We start from the raw sequence: 25,907 nt of genomic DNA on the forward strand, positions 1-25,907 counted from the left end.
GGCTCTGATAAGTGTTGTAGTTTTAGAATATTTTACATTCCGAATCTTGAAAGTCCTGTGTCACAACCACGATATGTCAACACCGACTTACAATTTCTGTTATTTGAAATTTTTTGATAATTTTATTTTCCTGAAGTAGTTCATACTAGCACCTAACATCAACTGAAAAACCAAATGGCTACTAGATAAACTCCATTTGTTATATTTAAGAAACGTTAAATATGTCAACCCCATCAGACAGGAAATCTGACGGAGTTGACATCTGACGGTATTGATCGGCCAATGACGGTAAAAAAAAAAAAAGCTGGGAGGTTGTGTCAAAGCTTAGCTCAGTAGCTTAGTATATGTTGGATACATACATGTAATTTAATTTGCCGAAACATAGGATTTGTATTTTTTCAACATTGCACCCTGTTTTGTCCCACTTCTCAAGAATCACTGACATAATAACAGCATATTAATGTTTCTGTGACTTTTTTTAAACACAAGGTACAGAATATAGGTTAGGGTTATAAAGAGGAAAATATCTTGTTTATCAATGATGTTGCACTTTATTTAGAATATATTCATTGATGTCTTGAACTTTAATTGAAAAACACTGTTTGATATACAGTATATGTTTATATTTATATATTTATACACACACACACACACACACACACACACACACACACACACATATATATATATATATATATATATATATATATATATATATATATATATATATAACCCTATGAAAGCAATGTAGTAAAACTCATCATGTTTTTGTTTAATGCTTTTAGGTACAAAAGTCCAATGCATGAACTTCACCAAAAGGCCTGATGTAGGCAGTACGGTATATTCTGTGTTTCATTTTAGTTATGTACTTTTGTGTATCTCAAGTTTATTAAATACCTAGCAATTTGTTAGTGATAAATGATTCCATTGGATTGTATGTGAATGCCAGTGGTGGATAACTAAGCAGGCTAAAGTAACTCAAGAACTGCCCTTAAAAAAACGTTTTCAAGGTAATTGAGTATATTCATACTTTAAACTTTTCTCCACTGCAGTTCAGAGGATGTTATAATCAGCTACAACGTTAATCACTGGTTACTTTACAGATAACACTTGATAATGAATTGTTTTCAGCAGATTAAACTGCCCAACAGAGTACATACTTAAATTATTATTATTTTGATTCTAATAAGTCCACCTGGCTAACTATAAAAGCCTGCATCAGTCAAAATTAATTGTAGGCCTATAATAATATCATAAAAATTGTTACACTATATTTGTATGTTGGTTACTTATAGTAAATGTAGCTCATGATAGCTTACTTGATAGCTTACTTTTGAAATAGTACTTAAGTAGCATCTTTAAAAAAATTACTTTAACTTGTAATGGAGTGTCTTTTTAAATTATTATTAATGATTTGAATAGCCTTTTTCCTCCTCCATTAGAGAGCAACCTGCTGGTACCCATTGGTAAATGTCATACAGCAAATTATAATTACTGCGACTTGAGAACCATAGTCAGCCCTACTTTGTTTAGCTTATAACTATTTTTCTCATCACTGAGGAAAGTACCCCAGTAAAGTAAATATTTTTTGGGATATATCTTATAACTGTTTCTTAATGTATTGATTTAAACCCTGAACTTGTGAAAGTCTGTCCTCCTCATTGTGTTTTCAATTCCTGTATGTGATTAAGAAATGTTTAGCCTATTTATCTAGGCCTATCTTTTCAATTTAATTCAAATATTATTTTGTTGACGTTTATATTGTGTATATGTATGTCTTCTCTACGATTGTCGCCAGAATGCTTTATAATGTGTGTTTGAAATATTAAAAAAATTGGTTTTGGTTTTGCACCCAGATGCAATAAAACTACAAATCCCAACAGCCACCGCGCCGAACGGATATTTTTGTCCCTGCGCGCGACCCTTACACAGCGCGTCACGAGTTAGAGGGATGGTCATGGAGGAGCTGTGGAAGAGTTACAGTAGTTAGCTAACAATACAAGTGCAAAGGGGCGACGAGGTAGCCGAGGCCACCATGGCCAACATCACGAAGAAGGTGTCGTGGTCCGGCCGAGCCGACGAATCTGGGGCGACCGGCGGGGAGGGGACGCCCCTGCTGAACGGTGCTGACCAGCCCCGGCTCTCCAGACAGGTACAGCTAGCACGGTGGCTACGTTAGCCTCTCAGCTGTCACTCCTGCAGCATTAAGGAGATGCTGTGTGTTGTGATTTTAATAACCACTTTAGGGTTACGTTTAATGCTGCATGGGTCCCGAATGCTTGAATGCGTTGCCGCCCACAAAGCGTTCATTTGAAGGGTGTTGTTTTCATGTGTTGTGGTGTGTTTGCTGCTGGGTATTATTGGATGCAGCAACAAGCTTTGTTATGGGGGGCGGAATGTAGCTGCATGGAAATAATTAAATCAGCGAAATCACCCACAGGATGCAAGTTATTAGATGTAGGCCTATTCGTCCAGAGTAGTAATCAGATTACAGAAGCTTTACCATCCAGTAGCTCGTTAGTTTTGTTATTCACCATCTTTTTTGAAACTGAAAAATGCTGTTTAGCTTAATGACAACATAAGAGACAGATTCATCATCATTATAAACAAAACTTCATCTGATGTTAGACATACCTTTTTTTTGATTAGATGATGAAGACATGTAAGTTATTTCTCACTGTGAAAGTCTAGAAACAATTTTAAAACTGTACAAGGGTGCTTTTAAGATGCCGAAGGACAGAATTGTAATATAAGCCAATATCAAACTCTAATGGCATTAGCTGGGCCTACACCTGCTTTCTATAGAATTCATGTGGGTCTAACTAAGATAGAAACACCTTGGAAAAATCCAACTTCCGTTTTTCCTCCAAGACAACCACCAGGAATACTCATAATAATATTTACTTTAAACATCAGCAGAAACAAAGGTTAGCAATCTACAGAAGTTTTTAAGGAAAAATTGTGAAACAAATAAATAAATAATTAGATTTCTAAATGTTGAATACACTTTATTTCTCTTGGGTCGATAATTGAGCAGGGATTTGCGGTTTTCATTGGTCAGAAGAGTGTTGCGTCGATCTGACTCTGTGACACACGCAGTGTTCGATTCCCATACTACTCTTAGCTGGATAACAACATCTGTGTGATGTTTTAACATCAGCCTGTTCTATTTACATACATACATACATATTTCTGTTGCTGTCTGTAGCTGTCTGCAGGAGGCAATAAGTTTCAGATAGGCAGACTGAGTACGGTGGATTTGGAGGAGGAGACGACGTCAGATGAGGTAAAGTCTGGGTTCGACAAAAAACCTAATCGCAATCTTTCTCCCTCTGTGTCTGTCGCTTCTGTTGTTGACCATCACTTCATCGAGGCCTTTAGCCTCACATTTCCCTTTTAGACTCCTGAAGTGTAGTTACTTCATCCTTACTAATAATACAACCCCGCCGACCTACAACCAAATCAATGAGAAGTAATCAGTAATGCCTTAAAGGTATTCAAATTACAATATCAAGCGCGTGGAGAGGACTTTTAGCATTGACTCTTTTGTGATTCAGCCTCATGTTCAGGCTGATTTTGTGTAAACATGGAGCCTGAAGGCCTGACTTGTGAGATGCAGCCTGAGATTGCACTGAGGGTTCAGACAGTCATGTATTTGATTAAATCTCAGTTGCTCCCGGCTTAATACTACGGTTTAAGATGAAATGAGGGCAATCATACACAGAAATGACCCTCTGACCGGCTAAATCTGCACATTGAAGGTTGACTCATCCAGTCTGAATAAAAAAACACGTGTTTGGAAATGCTTGGTTTCCACTGTGACGCATTGCAAAATGATGAATTAATACAGGCCATGTCTTTGATAACGTTCTGTTTTTTTTTTGTTTTTTTCACAAACTGATTGATCTTCAAACTGGTCACTGATAATATAATAACAACCATACAAACTGTCAGTGTATTTGACTTACTGGAGACCAGTTTAATTAAGTTGTATTTGTGTAGCTTTTGGCACTGTTACACTAAGTTTATATGTGCCATTCAAAACTCCCACAAATGGCAAAACGTAAACAAAATGAGTTTTGCGTATTCAGCTTTTCAGATGCGCTTTATTAACCAAGAAAATAATCAAAAGCTGTAGACCACAGACAGTCAAAAGCATTACAGGCATGTAAGACCGAAGCGTACAAGATCACATCCGTTTCCCTCTGTGACAGAAACATCAGATCCGGGTCTGTGTTCAATGGCTGATAGGAACGTGATTCCATGCATGTGATTTTTCTGGATGGTTGTGTGTGCTATAAAAAGGAAAATGTTGCTCTTTTATATGAATGTCGGCTGTGTGACAGAGGCATGGCTTTACAATGCATGTACATGTGAAAAATGTAGTACTTTTGAATTCCCTGTAGCTGCCTTGTATGTTTGTCAGTATGCACTCTTTTTCACCAGTGTTTCCTTCAACACTAAATAATATGCATTAATGCTGAAAAAACGAAACCTTTGAAGAATTCCCTTAAGGCTTTGGTTTTGTTTCAGGGATTTGTATATTAAATGTTCTAGAGGGAAACACTGGTGTGTGTGTGTGTGTGTGTGTGTGTTTTCTACAGACGATGCATTTTCCTAACACACCTGTATCGAAGTTGGTGTCAAAGTCCATCAAACCTGTCCTCAACTTCTTCTTTTGCAGTCATCTATAAGATTATAAAAATGTCCTTTCAAATGCTTGTGAACGGCTGCTGAGTCACTGCTGTTGTATTTAAAACGTCTGTTTCCTCCTGATGTGAGTAACATAGTTCCCAGCTCCTCACCAGCCTCTCACATGATTCAGCAGGTCAGGAGGGGTCAGAGTTTAGTGTGTGGTGACCTCTGTTTCATTTTCTCTGTTTTTTTCCCCCCTCACAGGACTCTCTTAGAGGGCGGCCCAGAGAGATCCCTCATAATGACAAGCTGCTGTCACTTAAGTATGAGGTAAAAATAGCAAACTCACCAAACAGAAAGCTGCTTATTAGATGATTGACACTTTTAAACTGAAGCCTGGTATTGCTAAAGTCAAAATGAATCAGTAACGCTTGTAGAGAAAATGCTCTTTTTTTAGGCCATGTAACCCAAACCGCATTTCAGGGCAACAAAGAGGGCACTAATCTTCTTAAGTAGGCTGGAAACTGGCAACCACCGATTAAAAATCCCCTTTGTATTAACATATTTCTCGTTTGCTATGAAGTTGCTGACATTGATCCAGCGAAACACACACACACACACACACACACACACACACACACACACACACACACACACACACACACACACACAGAGTCTCTCACAGTCTCTCACATTTTCAGGATCTGCGTTTATCATAAAATACCAAGAAATAGAAGTAAACATCATCGCCTTCACTTCCATGACTGATTCGTGGTATTTGCGCTCTTGTTCCAGAGTCTGGACTATGATAACATTGAGAATCAGCTGTTTCTGGAGGAGGAGAGGCGGATGAGTTACATGGTGAGTGGAGTGAACATATGTCATCCTTTGATAATATTTACTGTGTAGATTTTCATGTGTTTCTTTTTCTATTTGTCTTTTTCTCATCCTCCCCTTGTTTTCCTCCCCCTTTTTCTTTGTTTTTCCTCGTCTTGTATTTTTTTTAAGGGTTTCCGCTGTCTGGAGATCAGCCGCTGGGTTGTCTGCGGTCTCATCGGTTTTCTGACCGGCCTCATCGCCTGTTTCATAGACATCGCGGTGGAGGAACTGGCTGGGATCAAATACCAAGTCATCAAAGAGAGTATCCTGTAGATCCCTACACAAGATTACAACTAGTCAGACCAACTTGCTTGAACAACATGTCTGGTCTATTTGTTTTGCAAATATTTTACGTTTTTCCCTACAACTTCAGAACTCTCCCATCTTTTGCTTGGTATTTTTTTTTTTTTTTACCCATTCAGATCTCCTGTCCATTCCAACGGACACAACTTTTCCACGGTGCTCAGAGCTATGAATATTTTTGAATAACAGATACATTTTGTCATAATTCTGGGTGCAATTGTATGAAGAATACAATTCTCTGGTAATAAAAGTACACCTTAATTCCTAAAAATCCTTTTTCTCTAACCAGTCCGGCTCTTTTCAAGAAAAAAGTTTGGTCCACTAGGTGTTTTTGTTAGTCATGTCAGTACTGTATTATGTTGTTAGAGTGAGGATTAGCCTCTGTTATTATGAGCCAATCATCTAAATGGCATTAAGTCTTCAGCCTTGGCCTTGATTTTTTTGTTGATAATAGCCACTCAAACTGATTTCACGTCTGTGCTGTTAGGTATTTCCTTGACCTCTGACCCCTCACAGACATAGAGAAGTTTACAGAGGTGGGCGGCCTGTCGATCTCTCTCATTCTATGGGCCGTCATAAACTGCGTCTTTGTCATGATGGGGGCCATCATAGTTGCATATATTGAGGTAAGAATGAAGCAGAAATAGTGTGACCCTTGAGGAATTATCATAATGACCCGTAGTTTGGCTATACAAGAACTGTCTTCCTCTTTTTGCGGGTTCCTCAAGTTTGAAAGTATGTCAATTATGTCATCATAGCGCATTGTTCAGTTAGTTGCAAGCCATTCAAACTGATGTGGAAGTGAAAACTTATCTGGCAAAAGCATCTGTGCACCAGACTAAAGCCTAACACTGCGAAATACTGGAAATTCGTAAGGATGCAGGTACTTCTCTTTTCTTGTCATTCAGGCCACAGTTTATTGGCTGGTCAGCAGACATGGCAGAGGAATGGCTTCATTCTGGATTTTTGTAGCCTTAAAAATGTGATATGTCTAAGTTATTGTTGTTTCACTATGAGTCTGTAAACACCACAACTTCTCTATGATCACTTTCTGCTTTTCATTCAAAATAAACCTACTCTTTCTTTTTAACGCAGCCCATAGCCGCAGGGAGTGGAATCCCCCAGATAAAATGTTACTTGAATGGAGTCAAGATTCCCAGGGTGGTACGACTCAAGGTACAGGCACACTAAACACACAGATCCATAATCAATAGTACTTGAACCACTGTTCTTTTTTTATACATGTAGTACATCCTTAACACATTGTACATTCACCCTCCGCAGACACTGGTGGTGAAAGTGTGCGGTGTTATCTGTTCAGTGGTTGGAGGTCTTGCTGTTGGAAAGGTAAACATTAACCCTCAGTGACTGCCCCCAATGCAGATTCAAATCTCATTTATGGACCGCATACTTATATTCAATCCATTCATAGACGGTAACGTGGGGTTTTACAATCGTTTTAGATCATTTCTATTCAAAGTTGTGTGGATTAAAGTCTTTGTATATTTAACAACCAGGAACTCCATTTCACTGTCCTCTGTCCTCTTGATTACCCACAATCCCTCAGGAAGGGCCCATGATTCACTCTGGTGCCGTGTTCGCTGCAGGAGTCTCGCAGGGCAGGAGCACCTCTTTGAAGAGAGACTTCAAGGTGTGCTTGTGTGTCTTTGTGTGTTTTATAAATCAAGCATGGATTTGTGCTGCTCATGTACTACGTATGTCTATCTTGACGATCTTGTGTGTTTGTAGATCTTTGAGTACTTCCGGAGAGATACAGAAAAACGGGACTTTGTGTCTGCTGGAGCTGCGGCCGGAGTTTCGGCTGCTTTTGGCGCACCAGTCGGTAAAAACACCGCCAAGCACAGTATGAGCATGTGATGTGTTGATTCATCTGCACACACTTTGATTGTTGTGTTGTTAAGCTGACACGAAGCCAACAGTTCAACAGTATGGCTACATGCCCAAACCAAAGACAAAGTCACCTGCGAGGAAACTCCCTCTAAAGTGCAGTTTGGTCACGCTGTTCTTTCATTGATATGATTGACGGCAATCACACAAGTTTACTGTGTTAAAGTTTACTCATCAGCTAACTGTCCAACTGATGATTTTTATATCATTCTGGTAAGTACTGAAAAAGGTGCTTTAATAATAAATAATTCCAGGCTATATATATATATCATCCCTGCTTGTTTTCCATCACACTCTCATACTTTAGACTTTAAAGCTGCCTCACACACAAAGAGGCTTTTTGTTCACCAGCGATGTTGAAATGCTTCACAGACTGTGTCAAATCTGTTATGTGTTACACACGGTGTGGAGAATGCAATGTGATGCTATCAGCAAACCTTGGCAATCAACAAACAAATGAGCACATCAGAGAATCAACACTTATCATCAAACCTGTACACAAGTAAAATGCTGCTGTGGTTCATGACTGTGATTTTGTCTCTCTTGTTGGACAGGCGGCGTGCTGTTCTCTCTAGAGGAGGGAGCTTCTTTCTGGAACCAGATGCTTACATGGAGGATTGTATGTCACGTTTTCATATGTGCATCCCCATCAGAAACTCATTCATTATGATTGTGTAACATTGTCATGTTTGACGAATAAGGATGGCAAATACATCATTGTTTTTTTTGTCTCCTCTCCTCCTGTTTCATTTTCTCCCCATCCTCTTTGTTTTTCATCTGCAGTTCTTTGCCTCCATGATCTCGACCTTCACCCTGAACTTCTTCCTCAGTATATATCACAAAAATCCCGGTGACCTTTCCAACCCCGGTCTCATCAACTTTGGACGCTTCGAAAGTGATGTGAGAAACTTGTCTATATTTATTTATATTATGTATGAGTATTTTACCAGCTTTATGTTTAAGACAACTCATTTTTATTTTGTACTTTTTCAGAGCGTGGCCTATAACCTCTATGAGATTCCCTTGTTCATCGTTATGGGAGCTATAGGTAAAACCTATTTTCTGTTTTTGGGAACATGTGCATTCGACTTTAGTATATCTGGGCGGAGGCAATGAATATTAAGCTATCTTCACATAATTCAAAATGTAGGAAAGCGCAGGAGAAAGTTAATGTTTTTCCTCCCTCTCCTGTACAGGGGGACTGCTGGGAGCTCTGTTCAACATTCTCAATTACTGGCTCACCATCTTCAGGATCAGGTAGGGTTTACAAAGGGATCAAATGGGTACAAGCATAAACCCAATGGTTTAAACTCTGTGTGCACGGTGCCAAGAAAAAACAAGACATGGCAGCGTGTAGGTTTCGCTGTTGACTGTCAGAGACAGGGCGGGGTGTAAGATGAGGACACTTGAGCCATATAAAAAAAATGTCTTTGAGGTGTTTAAAAATAGTGGTGAGAACAGGTAGGATCAGTGGAGGACTGATCTGGGAGGAGACTTCTGCTAAGCCACCTGGGCTTTCTGCTTCCTTGTCTGGAAGAGCTGGATGTGTCATGCATGCATAATGATAATGGCATGTTTTCAACAAGAAAACAACTCACACAAGCTATTAGTTAACAGTGTTTTTATTTATTTACAATCCAAGATAATGTCATGTACAGTCTGACTGACCAGAATAATTAAAAACAGCATTAGATGAGATACATTTAAATATTTATATATATGTATTACAATAATATATGTTTTTATTATTATTGGCAAGTTTGCTCTTTACCGTCTACTAGTCAAACAGATGTGTTCCTGTATGGAGGTCATATATGAAGTTTCCAATAGTATTTGTGTAACTTTGGTCATCATAACTAGTAATAAATATAATGTGGTGGTACTATTTTCTCAGTTTGTTATATTTCGGACCTGTGTGGAACAGTACTGCTCTGTCACCTGAAACAGGGGCTGAGTGTGAGGTGTAAGTCTGGATTTGTGTTACATTTGTTTTAGCAATAACCAGATTCCTCCTGACATTGATTGACTGCCACTTCCTGAAGGCACAGAACGTTTTGGCTGAGGTGCTGTGTTTTTGTTTTCCACCCCAGCTGTTTTCATTGCACCCAGTTTCCTCGTCACGTTGGAAAGTCCAGAGTGAGGCTGACAATAGGCAGACGTTTTTTTAAGACTATGTTTGATTGAAGTCATCATGTGTGAGATTTAAGAAAATAAAATTCTGTTACAGATATGTTCATCGTCCCTGTTTGCAAGTGATCGAGGCCATGTTGGTTGCTCTAGTGACGGCAGCCGTGTCATTCACCATGATCTACTTTTCTGATGACTGTCAGCCTCTGGGGCCAGACCACAAAGAGGAGTACCCACTGCAGGTACACACACGCACGCACGCACGCGCGCACACACACACACACACTTTTTTCTCACCAGTCGAAATACAATATCATGTTGACTTTTTTTTATTTAGATAGTTCCATGGTGTCACAAACACAGTCATGCATCATCACACTTTCAAATGAGACCGACACAAGTTCTTATTTAGATAAGAAATGATATTCTCACATCGAACATAGTGCTTCCTATTTTTAACCAGGCAGAACAGTTTCCGTTCAATAAGCTTTACCAGGACATGAGGACAATATTGCAAAAGGAACTAAGAAGAATACAAACAGGATGAGTCCTACTGACTTTGATCCAATGTTTAACAAGTCTGGTTTGAAGTGAAATGTCTTTAAACTTTTGGTGGAGTTCCATGAAACTTGGCACATGCATTCTCATATCCCCTTTAGGGTGGATTGTAATAACTGTTGTGATCCCGTTGATTATTTTCATCCAGCAACAGGTCAGAATGTAAACTAATGATTTTTCAAAACTAAAATAATAAACATTGTAGACAGTATGTATGCTTAAAGCCCCTGTAAACCCAAATCCACAAAATCCTTTCGAGCTATGTCATTTGGGAACTAGTTGCATGATAGTAAGCATCTGAAAAGTGTTAGGCATATTTATCAATCCAAGTTACAAGATATTTTCATTTAAGTGTGATAAACTTTACAAAAACGTGTGTAAATGCTTCAGCAGGATAAACAAACAGGAAGAAAGGCTCTTTGTGTTTCCCCTCCGTTTATCATTTTCTGTCTCTCTCTCTTGAAGTTGTTCTGTGCAGATGGGGAATATAACTCCATGGCAACGGCCTTCTTCAACACTCCTGAGAGAAGTGTTCGTAGCCTGTTCCACAACCAGCCAGGTAAAGCTGTTTAAAACACGTGCATCAGACATTTATTCCTCCCTTAATTTGTACCTGGGCCCAAATTGAGGGAAATGTAATAAATATGGAAATGCTTTTATCCTTTTCTTAACCTCCTTCACCTCTCATTCCTCTTGCTCTTCTAGGAACCTACAATCCTTTGACCCTGGGTTTGTTCACTCTGACTTACTTCTTCCTGGCGTGTTGGACGTACGGCCTGTCAGTGTCTGCAGGAGTCTTCATCCCCTCCCTGCTCATCGGAGCAGCCTGGGGAAGATTATTTGGGATACTGCTGGCATCCATAACCAACAGTGGCTCGGTTAGTGTGTATGCCTATTCTTATGCTTTGAGGAAAAGACGACACTTTAACGTTCCCACTTTATCTTACTTAAAACTAACTTAAGAATCCGTTTCTCATTTAATTTTACTTATGGATTTTTTGGGCATTTACATGCTTTATTTGATAGCACAGTGAGATAGGTTGGACCCGAGCAAAGCAACTTTGAACTCATTTTGTCTGAAATAATAAGTGGCCCCGCCCTATTTTACATTGTAAATCCATTATTTTGACTGCCTTTGAATGCAAACAATTATGCCAGCCTTTTTCAAATTAAAAAGATAATTGTTTATTGACATGAATGGCAACATGCAAATGTAAAATTAGCTAACTATAGTACTATAAATGCCCCTTCCTTTGTCTTTTTCCCATTTTTAACTAATACCATACATTTAAATATCAGTGTTCATCTCAATGTTTATGATGCAAAAGTGAAAGGGAAAACGTATTTAAAGTGGATTGTCTTAACAAATTGCTGAGTGGAGGTTATCCTCTTGAACTGAGCTAATATTCCAGATGTCCTCACTCAGTGTTTGACCTTTAAGTGTTTGTGTTTTGGTAGATCTGGGCCGACCCTGGTAAATATGCTCTGATTGGAGCAGCAGCTCAGTTGGGTAAGTAATGTGACACGTCTTTGTTTTTTAAATTAATTAACATTAACTGTTAATAAGAAATTATATTGACCAATCACAGTGACACATGCATTCACCATCTAAACTTTTTTTTTTAAATAATCCACATAGATGCATTGGTACATCTATTCTGTTAAACATCCACTAAGATAAAAGTATAGCACCAGTAAGACTGCTCTGCCCTCACAGGTGGTATTGTGAGGATGACTCTGAGTTTGACTGTCATCATGGTGGAGGCTACAGGAAATGTCACATACGGCCTTCCCATCATGCTCGTCCTCATGACAGCCAAGATAGTAGGAGATTACTTTATAGAGGTGAGTAAACAGCCGCAGACGCACTGTGTTCCAGCCTCCCCCTGTGTCTCATTGGCTTGTGTTAAAAATCCCTATTATTGTTCCTTTCAGCACAGAAAAAAATACAGGACAGTTATCCCAGATCCACACCAACAAACTCACACTCAACTGGGTTTGAGTAAATAATGCATTTACAACTAAAAGTGATACATTTTCTGAGAATAGTATTCTAAAAATGCTTAAGTTTGCTATTGAAATCAACTATTGTCCCACAATACAATCCACAGCAGAAACAGAGGAGCTACTTACACCTGTACAAAAATTAAAATGGAATTTATTAAATGAATTAATAAATTGCAGGTGGTGGTGAAATAAGAATGAAATCTTTCACAAATACATTTTACTTCCTTCTTTTGTGTGTTAAAGTTAAATCATCAATGCCATTTTAATGTTTCAGTTTGATTGACATGTATAGGATTTCCTGTTTGTTACTGTTAGATGTCCCATACAAGAAATACACATCTTTTCCCTGTTTTATCTCTGTTAAGTGTGTTGCTTGTTTGTATTGTACTTCTAACAACAGTGCACCACAAAAGATATTCAGTATGGACTAAATATAAGTATTTAGTCCATACTGAATACGGTAGGCGTGTTGTGTTGAATTGGGACATAAGGCACCCGTTTGTAACCCGTCTCCTCCTGCTTCAGGGTCTGTATGATATCCACATCAAGCTGCAGAGTGTCCCCTTCCTGCACTGGGAGGCTCCTGCCACCTCCCACTGGCTGACCGCCAGGTGAGGGCTTTTCTGTTTGTTGAGGATTGTTAAATTACACTCAGACCATTTAGGACCTGAGAGAGTGGCTTTAGTGTATCCTTTGTGTTCAGTGTTATTTAAAAACATTTGTTTGTATTATTTAAGATTTTATTTTTGAATTTGAATCTTTAGCAGCAACTCTAGTAGTTTTTCTATTACTTTTCCTGGGACTTCATCATTTTCAACCTCCTTCTTTACTTATTCCCCCCATCCAGGGAGGTGATGAGTTCGCCGGTCACCTGTCTGAACAGGATAGAGAAGGTGGGAACCATCGTGGACACCCTTAGCGACACATCAACCAACCACAACGGCTTCCCAGTTGTCGTGCAGATTGCTGATAGTGATGAGGTAATGTCTTCTGTATTATAATTGCGTTAGTTTTTGTAGGCAGAGCAATAAACTGACATATTTAAATCAGTTATCCATATTTTAGTACTTCCTTAGATCCACTCGTGCTTAAGATGTATCCACCAGCTGCATTAAAAACTAGTGTGTTGGGGCCTTAAGGGTAAACATTGATTATCTTATTTCCTGTCATTGTTAGGACATGGTTTTACAGTATTAATAGAAAACCACAGATATCAGTCTAAAACATCAACAGTAAATTAAGTTTTAGTGTGTTTTTGTTAAGAATGAACGATCTTAAGTTTTTCAGGGAGACATCTTTAAGAATGAAATACCAGCACATACAACTGCAATTGATGCCAAGGAACATTTGAGACTTGATAATACTGTAGCAGAAAGGGATTTCAATTTGAAAGCTTCAGTTCGAATAGAAACTGTTTTTCATTCATTAATCTCACCTTTTTCTTCCAACTCTTTATTTATCAGATTCCGAAGAACCATAGATAGATACACATACATACATGTATTGTGCATAGAAAGAAAAACAAAACAAAAACAAGAACAGAAATTACAATATCTCACCTTCTTTTGCTCTTACCATTCAGCCCCCGAAGCTCTGCGGCCTCATCCTACGCTCTCAGCTAATTGTTCTTCTCAAGCACAAGGTAACACAATCGCTAGGAAAAAATATGTTGACAGTACCCCCCCCCCGTAAATGGTATCAGTAACTGTTTGTTGTTGCTCGGCTCCCTGCTGCAGGTGTTTGTAGAGTTGGCCCGGTCCCGGCTCACCCAGAGGAAGCTCCAGCTGAAGGACTTCAGGGACGCCTATCCCCGCTTCCCCCCCATCCAGAGCATCCACGTCTCCCAGGACGAGAGGGAGTGTATGATGGACCTCACAGAGTTCATGAACGCAACGCCATACACCATACCTCAGGTAACACACACATACACACACACACACACACAAGACTGACACAAACATATTGACCTACAAACACAGATGGCCTGTTCCATGTCGTCTTATTTTCCTCTTTACTTCCTGTTTTGGTAACACTTTACAATAAGGGTACATTAATTAACTGTTAGTTAATGCCAAGTTGATGCAATTAACGGTCAGTGAATGGCTAGTTAATGCCTATTAAGCATTAAGTAAGGGTTAATGCTTGGTTATTAACGGTCTGTTAACAAATGCTTAGTTCAGCATAAATTAAGCATAACAGGTAGTTAATGCTTAGTTTATGTTTATTAAGCATTTACTAAGCATTTATCAACAGTTAGGTAATGCTTAGTAAATGCTTATTAAGCCTTAATTAAGCATTTACTAACAGTTAATTAATGTACCTTTTATTGTAAAGTGTTACTCCTGTTTTTTCCGCAGCTGAAGTTATTTCAAGTTTGTAAAAAAAAAAAAGTATTTTCGGATGTATGAGGCTGAACTTAAATGAGGTGGTTTGTTTGCAGGAAACATCTCTGCCACGTGTGTTTAAGCTGTTCAGAGCGCTGGGACTCAGACACCTGGTGGTAGCGGATGATGCAAACAGGGTAAAGAGCATACTTCTGTGTCTAGCCCTGCATGTCATTTTGTTTTAGTTTTTTTGATGATGAATATTGTTCTGATATTTTTGGATTGTGACCCTCCACAGGTGGTTGGACTGGTGACCAGGAAAGACCTGGCCAGATATCACCAGGGTAAACACGGACTGGAGGAACTTCAGTTGACCAAGACATAGTACAAACACACACACACACTCACACTCACACTCACACTCACACTCACACTCACACTCACACACACAAATCCAATGAACTATGACCACCTGATGCCTCTTTAGCTGTCGACCTCCCATTATGCAGGACACCTCCGGGTCCAATGAGGTCACTGTTAATCTTCGATGCCAAAATGGTCACCATGACAACACAAAGGAAAGCTCTTCTACAAGCCTGGGTCATTAACAAAATAAATCTAACTGCTATTGGTGTTAAAATAGAGTGACAAAACCCCAATCTTTCTCTGTTGCTTTATTTTGAAAGGACTCTGAGTTCAAGACCTCCGTGATTGTTGTCACATTTTTTCCGAAGCATCATTGGGTTACGTGCAAAAATATAATAATGGACAGAAATTAAGGAAAAGAAAAATTGTTACCCCAAGACATTTTTTCAAGGTAAATAATTAACAGGAAATGAGTGGAAAGAAAGCAAGGTGAGAATAACTGGTTTTTAATCTGTGTTAGCTGGTACATTTTATTCACAAAAATATCTGCACATTACTCTCGCTGCTGTTCTTAGTCCTATACCGCCTCCTCAAAATCATGTTAACAGTGAAATGTTATTCCCCTTATCATGATAATGCCGTGATACATTATTAATCAGTTATTATTACTCTGATTAATTACGTTTTTAAATAATTGACATGGATTGTTGAACTAAACCATACATTTAAAGTGATTTTCTCTGAACACCTGGTTTTGAGTGATTCACGTTCAGGAGTTGGTCTGTAACCTCAACAGCTATTTAAGGACTTGTTCAGCGATTATGCCGAGGTTAGTTTTTTCCATTATTGTATAGTTTTGCACTGAGCGGATGCTGTTATTTATTGTTAAAAGTAGCTTGTTTTTTTTAACTGTGTGTGGTTTGGGCTCATGCATGGTCAGGCAAAGTTTAGGTTTTCGCATATCCCTCAATTCAGTACACTTTCACGGGTCAGCGAAAGTGGTGAGTCAGTGGCTGCCTGATTATTTTGAATCACGTTTTATTTTGTATCTGTAACATGCATTATACAGAGGCAGTTTTAGCAAAGAAACTTCAGTTATGACATGGTAATACAGAAACTTCCTTTTTCTCTTTCTGTAATCTTTACTGAGCATATTTATATTTGTATTTCTATCAATAAAATGTGGACTGGTCTGGTACCCAGAGGTACGAACATCATTTTTCACACCTACAATAGTTTGCACTTTGACCTACTACTGAAAAAGACCTACAAGTCTCCCTCTCTTAAAGCTCCATATGAATGTAAACTGTTCTTTACCACACACCAATGAATTTGTTTCTGTTTGGGTACCACATGGAGAACCGATAGTATGCTTTATAACTATTTTATTTTGTCGATTTGTACATCTAACATTTCATCAATTATCAGTGTTAATTGTTTTTCCTTGTGCACTCTTTACTTTTTTTTCCCCCTTTTTGTCTCCTCTTGTGGTCTTTGTTTTGCTGTACATTTCTAGATGTTAAAATATGGACAATTCTCTATTTTATAACCACTGGATAAGCCTTTTGTGAATTAATAAAGTTGAAATTTGTCAGTTGTTATGAGTGTCTGTTTAACCAGAAGACATTTAAACCTTTTCGTCTAGTTATGCAGCACACAACAGAGGGAATTGAATGTCAGATGCCCTTGCAGCCCACAGAGGAAATGTATCACCAATAACTTTGTACAGTTAATACAGAATTATTTAATTAGTATGTTACAACTATTATTTTTTTTAAGCAGCAGAAGCATATTTAGTATTACAGAGGCTTGCAAATATGAATGAAACAGATCACTTGTCTCGACTCAAAATAACATCCAACTAAAGAAGAACTATAAGAGCACAATAAATCCTTTCAGAGGCACACATGCACCTAGCCACAGTTTACATCACTGTTCTCAGTCTCCACTAGATGTCAGGAAAAGGCCCCATGAAAACACCTGATAATTGGACCTTACACATACAAGCCAAATGACTTACTTTCCACACTTAATAAAATAAGAATAAGCTGTTTTAAATGAAATATATTATAAAAGCTTATGGTTGTGCTTAGTCCATTTCAAATTGATATTTGAAATAAATGCAGCTAAGCTTTCTGTAAATCCGCTTTTATAAGTGCTGTATACATTTAGTCTATAGGCCTATGTGTGTTTATGGAATGTTATGTTAGTTTGATCAATTAGTACAAACAACTTTCGATGAGCTGGTTGGCAGATTTTGTTACAAATTGACAAAGCAACACAAGCTGTTTTTTTTGTCTTTGTGCTAAGCTAAGCTAATGGGTTGCTGGCTGTACAGTTCCTGTAGCTTTAGTTTGAAAAAGTGTGTAGACAGCACAACTAGTAAAAAGCATACGAAAGACAGAGGAATGGCGGTTATTTTGACAACTCATTGTAATTAAAGGGTTTCTGAATACAGTAACAGTATAGATTGAATTTTGTTGAGTCTTTGTTAACACCTTTGTCATAACTGACTTTGTTATTCTCCTGAACAGGTGAGTGATTGACAGGTTCAGTTGAGCTGTTGACTTTATAGATTTATAGAGATAATACCTCAGTGCAGCTGCCCCACGCTGAGCATTTTATCTGTTTTTTCCTGTTTAGGTTAAATACTATGTGTCTGCTTGGTGGAAGCCTGGGGGGCTCCATACACTGACACCACTCTTCATGACACCACCCATGACTACCTTGTTCAAGCCCATATTTTATAGATGCCACTCACTCCAGCGGGAATCACTTCTGCTGCGGCTGATTTATATTTCCATAACGTAAAATGAATATAATGGGTTGATAGCATGGCTCGCTTCAGGACAGACAGCAGAGAGACCTGCTGCTGACACAGACAGGGGTGATTGGTGGGGCAAGGCTAAGATATGGAGTCACTTTTTACTGTCCTTTACCGTTTTTAAAATTATGGATTTGTGCAACAAGGCTTAAGGTTGTGACAGGTTGAGGGGATTTTTTTCACCTCGTGGTTTTATTTAGACTAAATGACTAAATACTTTTAAGTACATTTCCTGCATTGAAAATGTATTATAATGAAAATGTGAATTTAAAAAAAGCTACTCATTTAGCAGAATTTAGCTTATTATAGAACAATCTCAATTATACGATTGGATTATAATATTTAAAGCACTAATGTTTGCACCTTTTTGATGTTTCAGCTTGTAGCAGCTGGGCTAATTTGAACTTCTTACTTTACCACCATGTAGTTTAATCAAAACTAATTAATCAAAATGTATATGTGGAATATATTTTGTAGTAATAATTTGAACCTGGAACATAATAAGTAACTAAAGCTTGCTAATACATAGGGGTGGAGTAAAGAGTACAATATTTGAACTTTAAATGAAACCTATGTATATGCACTTAATTCCTTTTTCCCAATAAGAAACTTTTGAAATGAGCCAACATGGACAAAGATAATGAAAAAAAGATTTATTACCTCCAAAGTCTAAAAACACTGATCCCTGTTGCTGACCTTGATCTTTGATAGTTGAACAGATGGTTGCTCACAACAGCAATACTAAATGTTAAAAACTTAAACTTGCAGGAAAGTATTACAAATTCCAAAGCAATCAGGCTATATTAAGTCTAGGAACACAGGTTTGTACACTATGTTCATGGTCTCCACTCATGCCTTTGCCATGAACATACTCTTTTACCCTTTGGCTTCCCAAATACAGTGAAGTTTGTGAACTCTATTTAATCTTTGGTATTTTTTGCATGAATGTGATAAAAAAAAATCATATAAATAGATTTATTATCGGAAAAATTTCCTGCAGCAGTGTATGTTTTATTTTGTCTGCATTTAAAGTGTATCCTACTGGACATGCTGTTATGCATGCCGATGACCAAATAAACTAAAACTATTATTACGATTATAATTAGGGAGGAATGTCCTTGTTAGTGTAAGATGTATTAGGCTGTTAGTTTGTCAAGCACACATACCGGAAGTATGCATGTTAAATACTCTAAATCTGTATAAATATAAATATTTTCATGTCCACTTGTAGAATAAACGCAAAGGATTCTTGACCACAACAATACCGAGGGTAAAAAAGGGTTGCAGTGATGTTACACTACATCAAAGGAAAAGATCATTTCAAATGAATAACATGCCGTGTGCATATGTATATACAGTACAGACAGAGGCATGGCTTTACAATGCATGTACATGTGAAACATGGAGTACCTTTGAATTCCCTGTAGCTGCCTTGTATGTTTGTCAGTATGCACTCTTTTTCACCAGTGTTTCATTCAACACTAAATAATATGCACTGATGCTGAAAAAACAAAACATTTTAAGAATTCCCTTAAGGCTTTGGTTTTGTTTCAGGGATTTGTATATTAAATGTTGTGTGTGTGTGTGTGTGTGTGTGTGTGTGTGTGTGTGTGTGTGTGTGTGTGTGTGTGTGTGTGTGTGTGTGTGTGTGTGTGTGTGTGTGTGTGTGTGTGTGTGTGTGTGTCTGTGTGTGTGGGTGTGTGTGTAGGGTGGCTTACATGTGTGTACACTGAGTAGCCAGTTTCCTTGTTAAAAGCTCAATTAGTCTCATGCAAATAGCCCTGCTTCAATGTTCTCTATTTTAATTTTCGTTTTGAATACAGAATTATTATGAGTATTGATTGTTCTCAAGACTCGCAGTAGAACAAAAAGAACCAAATCTTTTTTCTTTTTTTTTTCAGCCTACTGGAAGGGCATATGAGGCCAGAGGAGGGATGGGCCTGTCGTCTGCTCACATCGTATGGAAGTCGTCTGTCAGTGTGACAAAATAATCTGCACAACGAGACCTCTGCAAGCTCTGTGAAGAGTTTCTCACCTGAAGTGGTAAGATACATTTCAGTAGTATATTTATTTTTCAGTATATTTATTTATTTATATATATATTTATAGTGTGGTGGTTCCGCAGGATGAAAGATGAAGAGGTTGTGTTTTGTTTTATTTTTGGCTTCATCAAAATCATAAAGTACTGTCTGTTTACTTATGTTTGTTGGAAGCAGTTTTCAAAACTTAAAGGCTCCAGATATTTCTCTATAACTGCTCCGCTAGCAGCAGGGCTAAAAGAAAAACAATCCAATAACTACAAAATAATATCGTATTTGTATTGAGTGTAACTTTCTGTCTGAGTGGCTATTTAGTTTATCACGTTAATACTCCCTTCCTGCCTCTGATACGTAAGGGTTAATGCCCGACGAGGTGTCCAGGTATCAGGAGTTAATGGACACCGTGGAGGCGAGAACTGTCCGACGCGCAGCGGAGGACAGTTGCCTTCACGAAGTCCATTAACCCCTGATACCTGGACACCTCGAAGGGCATTAACCCGCTTATACCATAGTCACCTACTAATAAAAATAATAATTAGACCAATCAGTTATATTTTCATGCCTTTTTGCGATCAAATTAGATTTTTTTTGAACGAAACTAGATTTGTTTCGAACGAATAACAACTTGTTTCCACAGCAACGCCCGAGACCCCGTATAATAACTGGAATACCCATTGCAAACCCATAAGGTTCTTATGTAATGAAAACGTAGTTCAGTACTCCAGTCAATAGGAACAACCAAGGATACGACCTGGCAACGACATAATTTGGCTTTAACGGTGCGTTCAAATTGTACTGAGAAGTCGGACCAGGGATAATACGAGCAACGGGAGACTGCGGCAGCTGTTAGCCACAGAGCTACTGTTATGCTAGCAATATACAAAGTCAAAAAACATTGCGCACGCTGTACAAACAGTAAATGTAATCACCCAACATGTTTAACAACAGTTCCACCGAGCTAACAAAGCATTTCCCCCAAAATAAATAACGCATTTCACGGAGAATGTGACTGGCGAACATGTGTATTACGGGCTACAGCCTGAAGTTACGTGAGGCAGTGACTGACTGACAGCAGTAGCCTATGTCCAGATAGACAGTGAAGCCGGTCTTTGGTGGCTAAACACATGTAAACTCAGTTACAAACCTTTTTCAAATTAAACAGGGGTCTTACTCACCTTTTTAACGAGATAACCATTGACGTTTAACCAGAGGACATTAAGTTTAGCCACTTTATTGTACTACTATCGTTACTACAGCTCTTGTGTTACGACTCGAGCGCCATCCTGTGGTGTCCAGAGGCTATTGCACGGCAGGATATTTTAGGCTTTATAAATCCCAAATCCCTTATCAACACAGTTTAATCAGCGGCGAGCCGGCGACGCAGTGGACAGAATGTAAACAGTTCCATAGGTGTCCATACATCAGAAGTTAATCCACACCCATGGAATGTACTCCAGCCAATCAGAATAGAGTATTCACACAGACTATGGTATAAATTGAGTTAAACACTATAGGCTATATAATTCGTACTCACTACCAGCTCATTCTTGCGTCCTCTGAAAAAACTTGATTTTCCATCCCTGTTTGATCCCATTCTAATTGAATCATTGCTTGAAAAACACCCTTGTATTCATTCATCCATCGTTTCCCAGCGACTACTTTTGACTACATCAAATTATTATTCATTCCCTCAGAGAATAAGCGTCTAGTTCTTTTACAGGCATTTTCACTCCGACTAGGTGGCCATGGTTGAACGGACTCCAAATGAGTCGCTTTATTCTTTCCACGCCAGTCAGAGATAAATGCTCCCCACCCGATATGCTGTCGGAAAACCATTTAGACACTGCTCATATGCACACCCCAAGTGTATAGTTTACATACTGTATTTGTGTGTGTGTGTGTGTGTGTGTGTGTGTGTGTGTGTGTGTGTGTGTGTGTGTGTGTGTGTGTGTGTGTGTGTGTGTGTGTGTGTGTGTGTGTGTGTGTGTGCGAGAAAGCAATTACCTAGGCTCATGTACCCACAGCTTGATGGAATAATTTGCTAAATCAATGCAGATTACACTTGCAAATCCATGTGATATCAGTCCGTGAATTCAATTTGAGGTGCGACTGTATGAAAGTTTTTTCCCCTGGTCGTCAGCCCCCTTATCGAGGTGATAAATAACTTTGGATTGTGATCTAATAAACAGCAGGAGGAGGGATGACTAAGCTATGTCTGCTCTCCTAGCACCCAGGAGCCTGCCTGGAAAGTCATTGTTTAATAGAAAATTGTATTTTATTTGGTTTTGTAAGATTTTAGAAATAAGTTTTTTAATGTTTTTTTTCCCACGCCATTATTTCATTTTGACTAGTTGACGAGCAGCTCTTCTAAACTTTTAGGTGAGGTGAAGGCAGGAAAGGAATTCATGCAGGACACTTAGAAAGAAAACCATTGATATGTTTATCCTTCAAAATAACCATATTTAGTTTTTACCATAACAGAATAATGCTTTAAGCAGTTAATAAGCAATAAATGTGTTTCACACCTTCCACATAAACATACTGTATGTATGGCCAAATTAAATTAATAGTTCAAAATGTTTTATTTTAGGCTTTTGCCTCACTCTCCGGCTCAAAAAAATGCAACAGAAACCGTTCCTGTAACTGCGTGCATTTTTTTAAATTCAAAGATTTGCTAAAGTCGCTCATCCAGCTAGGTCTCGAAATAGAGAGCAGTCACAGGCACTTACTGGTTTCTCCAGTATACACTCACCGGCCACTTTATTAGGTACACCTGTTCAATGGCTTATAAAAACAAAAAGCTAATCAGCCAATCACATGGCAGCAATTTTATGCATTTAGGCATTTAGACGTGGTCAAGACAATGTACTGAAGTCAACCGAGCATCAGAATGGGGAAAAAACGGGGTTTAGGTGCCTTTGAACATGGCATGGTTGATGGTGCACGGCAGGATGGATCCATACTTTCATGTTGTTTACGCCAAATTCTGAACCTGCCATCTCAATGTCGCAACTGAAATCGAGACTCATCAGACTAGGCATGATTTTTCAATCTTCTATTGTCCAATATTAGGGATCCTGTGAGAATTGTAGCCTCATTTTCCTGTTTTTAGTTGACAGGAGTGGCACCCGGTGGGGTCTTCTGTTGCTGTAGCCCATCTGCTTCAAGGTTGGTCGTGTTTTGCGTTCAGAGATGGTATTCTGCATACCCTGGTTGTAACGAGTGGTTATTTTAGTTACTGGTGCCTTTCTATCATCTCAAACCAGTATGCCCATCCTCCACTGACCTTTGACTTCAACAAGACATTTTACGTCCACACAAATGCCGCTCACTGTATATTTTTATAGTGAAAATCCCAGTAGATCAGCAGTTTCTGAAGTACTCATACCAGCCCTCCTGGCACCCTCAACATTGCCATGTTCAAAGTCACTTAAAACCCCTTTCTTACCCATTCTGTTGCTCAGTTTCAACCTCAATAAGTTGTCCCGTCTAGGTCTACATGCCTAAATGCATTAAGTTGCTGACATGTGATTGGCTGATTAGTTATATGTGTTAACAAGAAAATTAACCGCTGTACCTAATAAAGTGGCCGGTGAGTGCATATTTGATTCTAAAATGATATAACGTGTAAAAAAATATAGAGCGCAACATAACGTGGTAAATAAATAAGTCCCAACTTGCACTCAGGAGCATTTAGTGTTGTATGTTGTAAAGTTGATCTTTTGACTGGCTCCCCTTGACTACCAGAGTTTAATCTAAGCTAACCTGGACCTATGCCCATTTCTTCATCAAAAATGCACGCAGTTACAGGAACGGTTTCTGTCGCCTTTTCTTGAGCCAGGGAGAGTCTATTCCTTTAATTTTGTCATACATGGTGCTCTGGTGGCGTAGTGGATAGAGCGTGTATTATATTGGCTCCGGCCTTCGTTGGTCGCGGGTTCAAATCCGACCCGTGGACCTTTACTGCAGGTCATCCCCCCTTTCTCTCTGTCTCCCCATTTCAACTCCGTACTATCTAATAAAGCTTGAAAAATGCCCCCAAAAAATAAAATAATTGTCATACGTATATTTATATTTAATTGTGTGAAACATATACAGTATATCGCTAATTGGATGATCTTTAGTCTGTCTTAATAACTGCTGATATAACCAGCTATATGTTTTGTCAAAGCAGAAGCTCTGTGTTCTCCATAAGAGGTGAGTGATGGACAGGTTCAGTTGAGCTGTTGACTTCATAGATTTATAATGAAAATACCTTAGTGCTGCTGCCTCATGCTGAGCATTTTATCAGGTTTTCCCTGTTTTGGTTAAAAAATATTTCTCTGCTTGGTGGAAGCCTGGGTGGGGTGAGGGGGGGGGGGCTCCATACACTGACACCACTCTTCATGACACCACCCATGACTACCTTGTTCAAGCACATATTTTATAGATGCCACTCACTCCAGCGGGAATCACTTCTGCTGCGGCTGATTTATATTTCCATAACGTAAAATGAATATAATGGGTTGATAGCATGGCTCGCTTCAGGACAGACAGCAGAGAGACCTGCTGCTGACACAGACAGGGGTGATTGGTGGGGCAAGGCTAAGATATGGAGTCACTTTTTACTGTCCTTTACCGTTTTTAAAATGATGGATTTGTGCAACGAGGCTGAAGGTTGTGACAGGTTGAGGGGATTTTTTTTTCATGGAGAGAACCAAATGACTTATACTTTTCATACATAAACACACTTCTGTTTTTTTTTTAATTAAAAAGATCGTCTCTGTTGGTCATGATTTTATTCTATTGTGGCTGCGAGCACAGTGACTGACTTCCAGCTGTGCTACTGTATGACTGAGGCTGGAGCTGCAGGTTATGTCAGGCCAGTCTGTGGGTCGTGTGAAGGTCTCATTTACCCCTTTGGATATATTGAAGACATTTGCCTGGGCTCTGCCTCCGTCGAACGTTTAGTTTACTGGCTAAATAAACTAACACTATTGTGAGAGGCAGATGTCAGGATGTTTATCAGGCACACATACCGGAAATGTGTAAACGAAAAAGCTCCAAATTGTGTATTTCCATGTCCTCTTGGAAAATACACCCACTATGCAATTGACACAATGCCACCAAGGGCAAAAAGGAGGAAGACATGTTGAGAGAAACCCTTAACCCTGTTAAGAGCTGATATTATGTCATATTATGAATCTTTCATTTCTCCCATTTGAATGAAAGACATTACATGCTGTCCCTGAGATCAGATGTTAATGACTTGAGGTTGTTTTTGTACTGATATACAGTACAGAACAGACTCTAAAGCATTCATACGATCAGCAGTGACGGAAATCTATTATTCAATGAAAGACCAGTATTGACCCAAATATACGTATATCCATATATGTATACAGTATATTTGTCGAGCTGTAATTTTAACCCCTTCTGTGCCGTTGTACGAGCCCTGACGTAAACTATCACCACATTGAGTTTGGATCAAGACACAGACTCAGCTCAGTCTCTCCTCTGCCTCACTGTTTTGTTTTGTTTTGTTTTGTTTTGCTCTCTCGCTCTTACTTCCGCCCTTGCTAATTTTCATTGTCTTTTCCGATCGCACAAGCTGACATCCCTCATTTGTCAAACCAGGCCATTACGCCAATGAAAACCCCGTGCACTGCTTTGTCAGCCTGTTGCCTTGAGTTAAAACATCAATTGTACCGTGACAAAGCAAATGTGGGTCAGCTTATGGTTGATATGCTAAATTTCTTCTTTAAAGTCGGGAACATTTTGGGAGTAATTGACCGGAGGAATTGAATTCAAACTGTTCTCGTCTGTGTCAATGCTAAGACAGAGAGAAGCCGTTTCACATATATTGACAAGTTGTGCGTTTGTCTGTGTGTGTGTGTGTGCGTTTGTGTGCACGAATGTGTGTGAAAGGGAGTGTGTCTGATTGTCAAGTGGGAGAAG

General features: G+C 38.9%; 1 protein-coding gene across 2 annotated transcripts; it reads left to right on the forward strand.

The window, feature by feature from the left end:
• Window positions 1-1,948: 1,948 nt before the first annotated feature.
• On the forward strand, window positions 1,949-16,664 carry clcn7 (chloride channel 7). 2 transcript variants are annotated; one of them, XM_080044546.1, is made up of 25 exons: window positions 1,949-2,152; window positions 3,209-3,286; window positions 4,900-4,965; window positions 5,431-5,496; window positions 5,644-5,776; window positions 6,334-6,443; window positions 6,913-6,993; window positions 7,102-7,164; window positions 7,385-7,468; window positions 7,567-7,660; window positions 8,280-8,344; window positions 8,509-8,625; window positions 8,719-8,773; window positions 8,922-8,982; window positions 9,953-10,094; window positions 10,876-10,969; window positions 11,116-11,288; window positions 11,869-11,920; window positions 12,128-12,255; window positions 12,943-13,028; window positions 13,265-13,397; window positions 14,000-14,059; window positions 14,154-14,330; window positions 14,858-14,938; window positions 15,040-16,664. In XM_080044546.1, the coding sequence occupies exons 1-25, from the start codon at window positions 2,036-2,038 to the stop codon at window positions 15,124-15,126; spliced, it is 2,403 nt and encodes an 800-aa protein (XP_079900672.1). In that variant the 5' UTR covers window positions 1,949-2,035; the 3' UTR covers window positions 15,127-16,664. The 2 variants fall into 2 exon arrangements, with proteins under 2 accessions (XP_079900672.1, XP_079900673.1); XM_080044547.1 differs by lacking the exon at window positions 3,209-3,286.
• Window positions 16,665-25,907: the final 9,243 nt, after the last annotated feature.

This window comes from Ammodytes marinus, assembly GCF_949987685.1.
Source record: "Ammodytes marinus genome assembly, chromosome: 16".
Taxonomy (NCBI): Eukaryota; Metazoa; Chordata; class Actinopteri; order Uranoscopiformes; family Ammodytidae; genus Ammodytes; species Ammodytes marinus.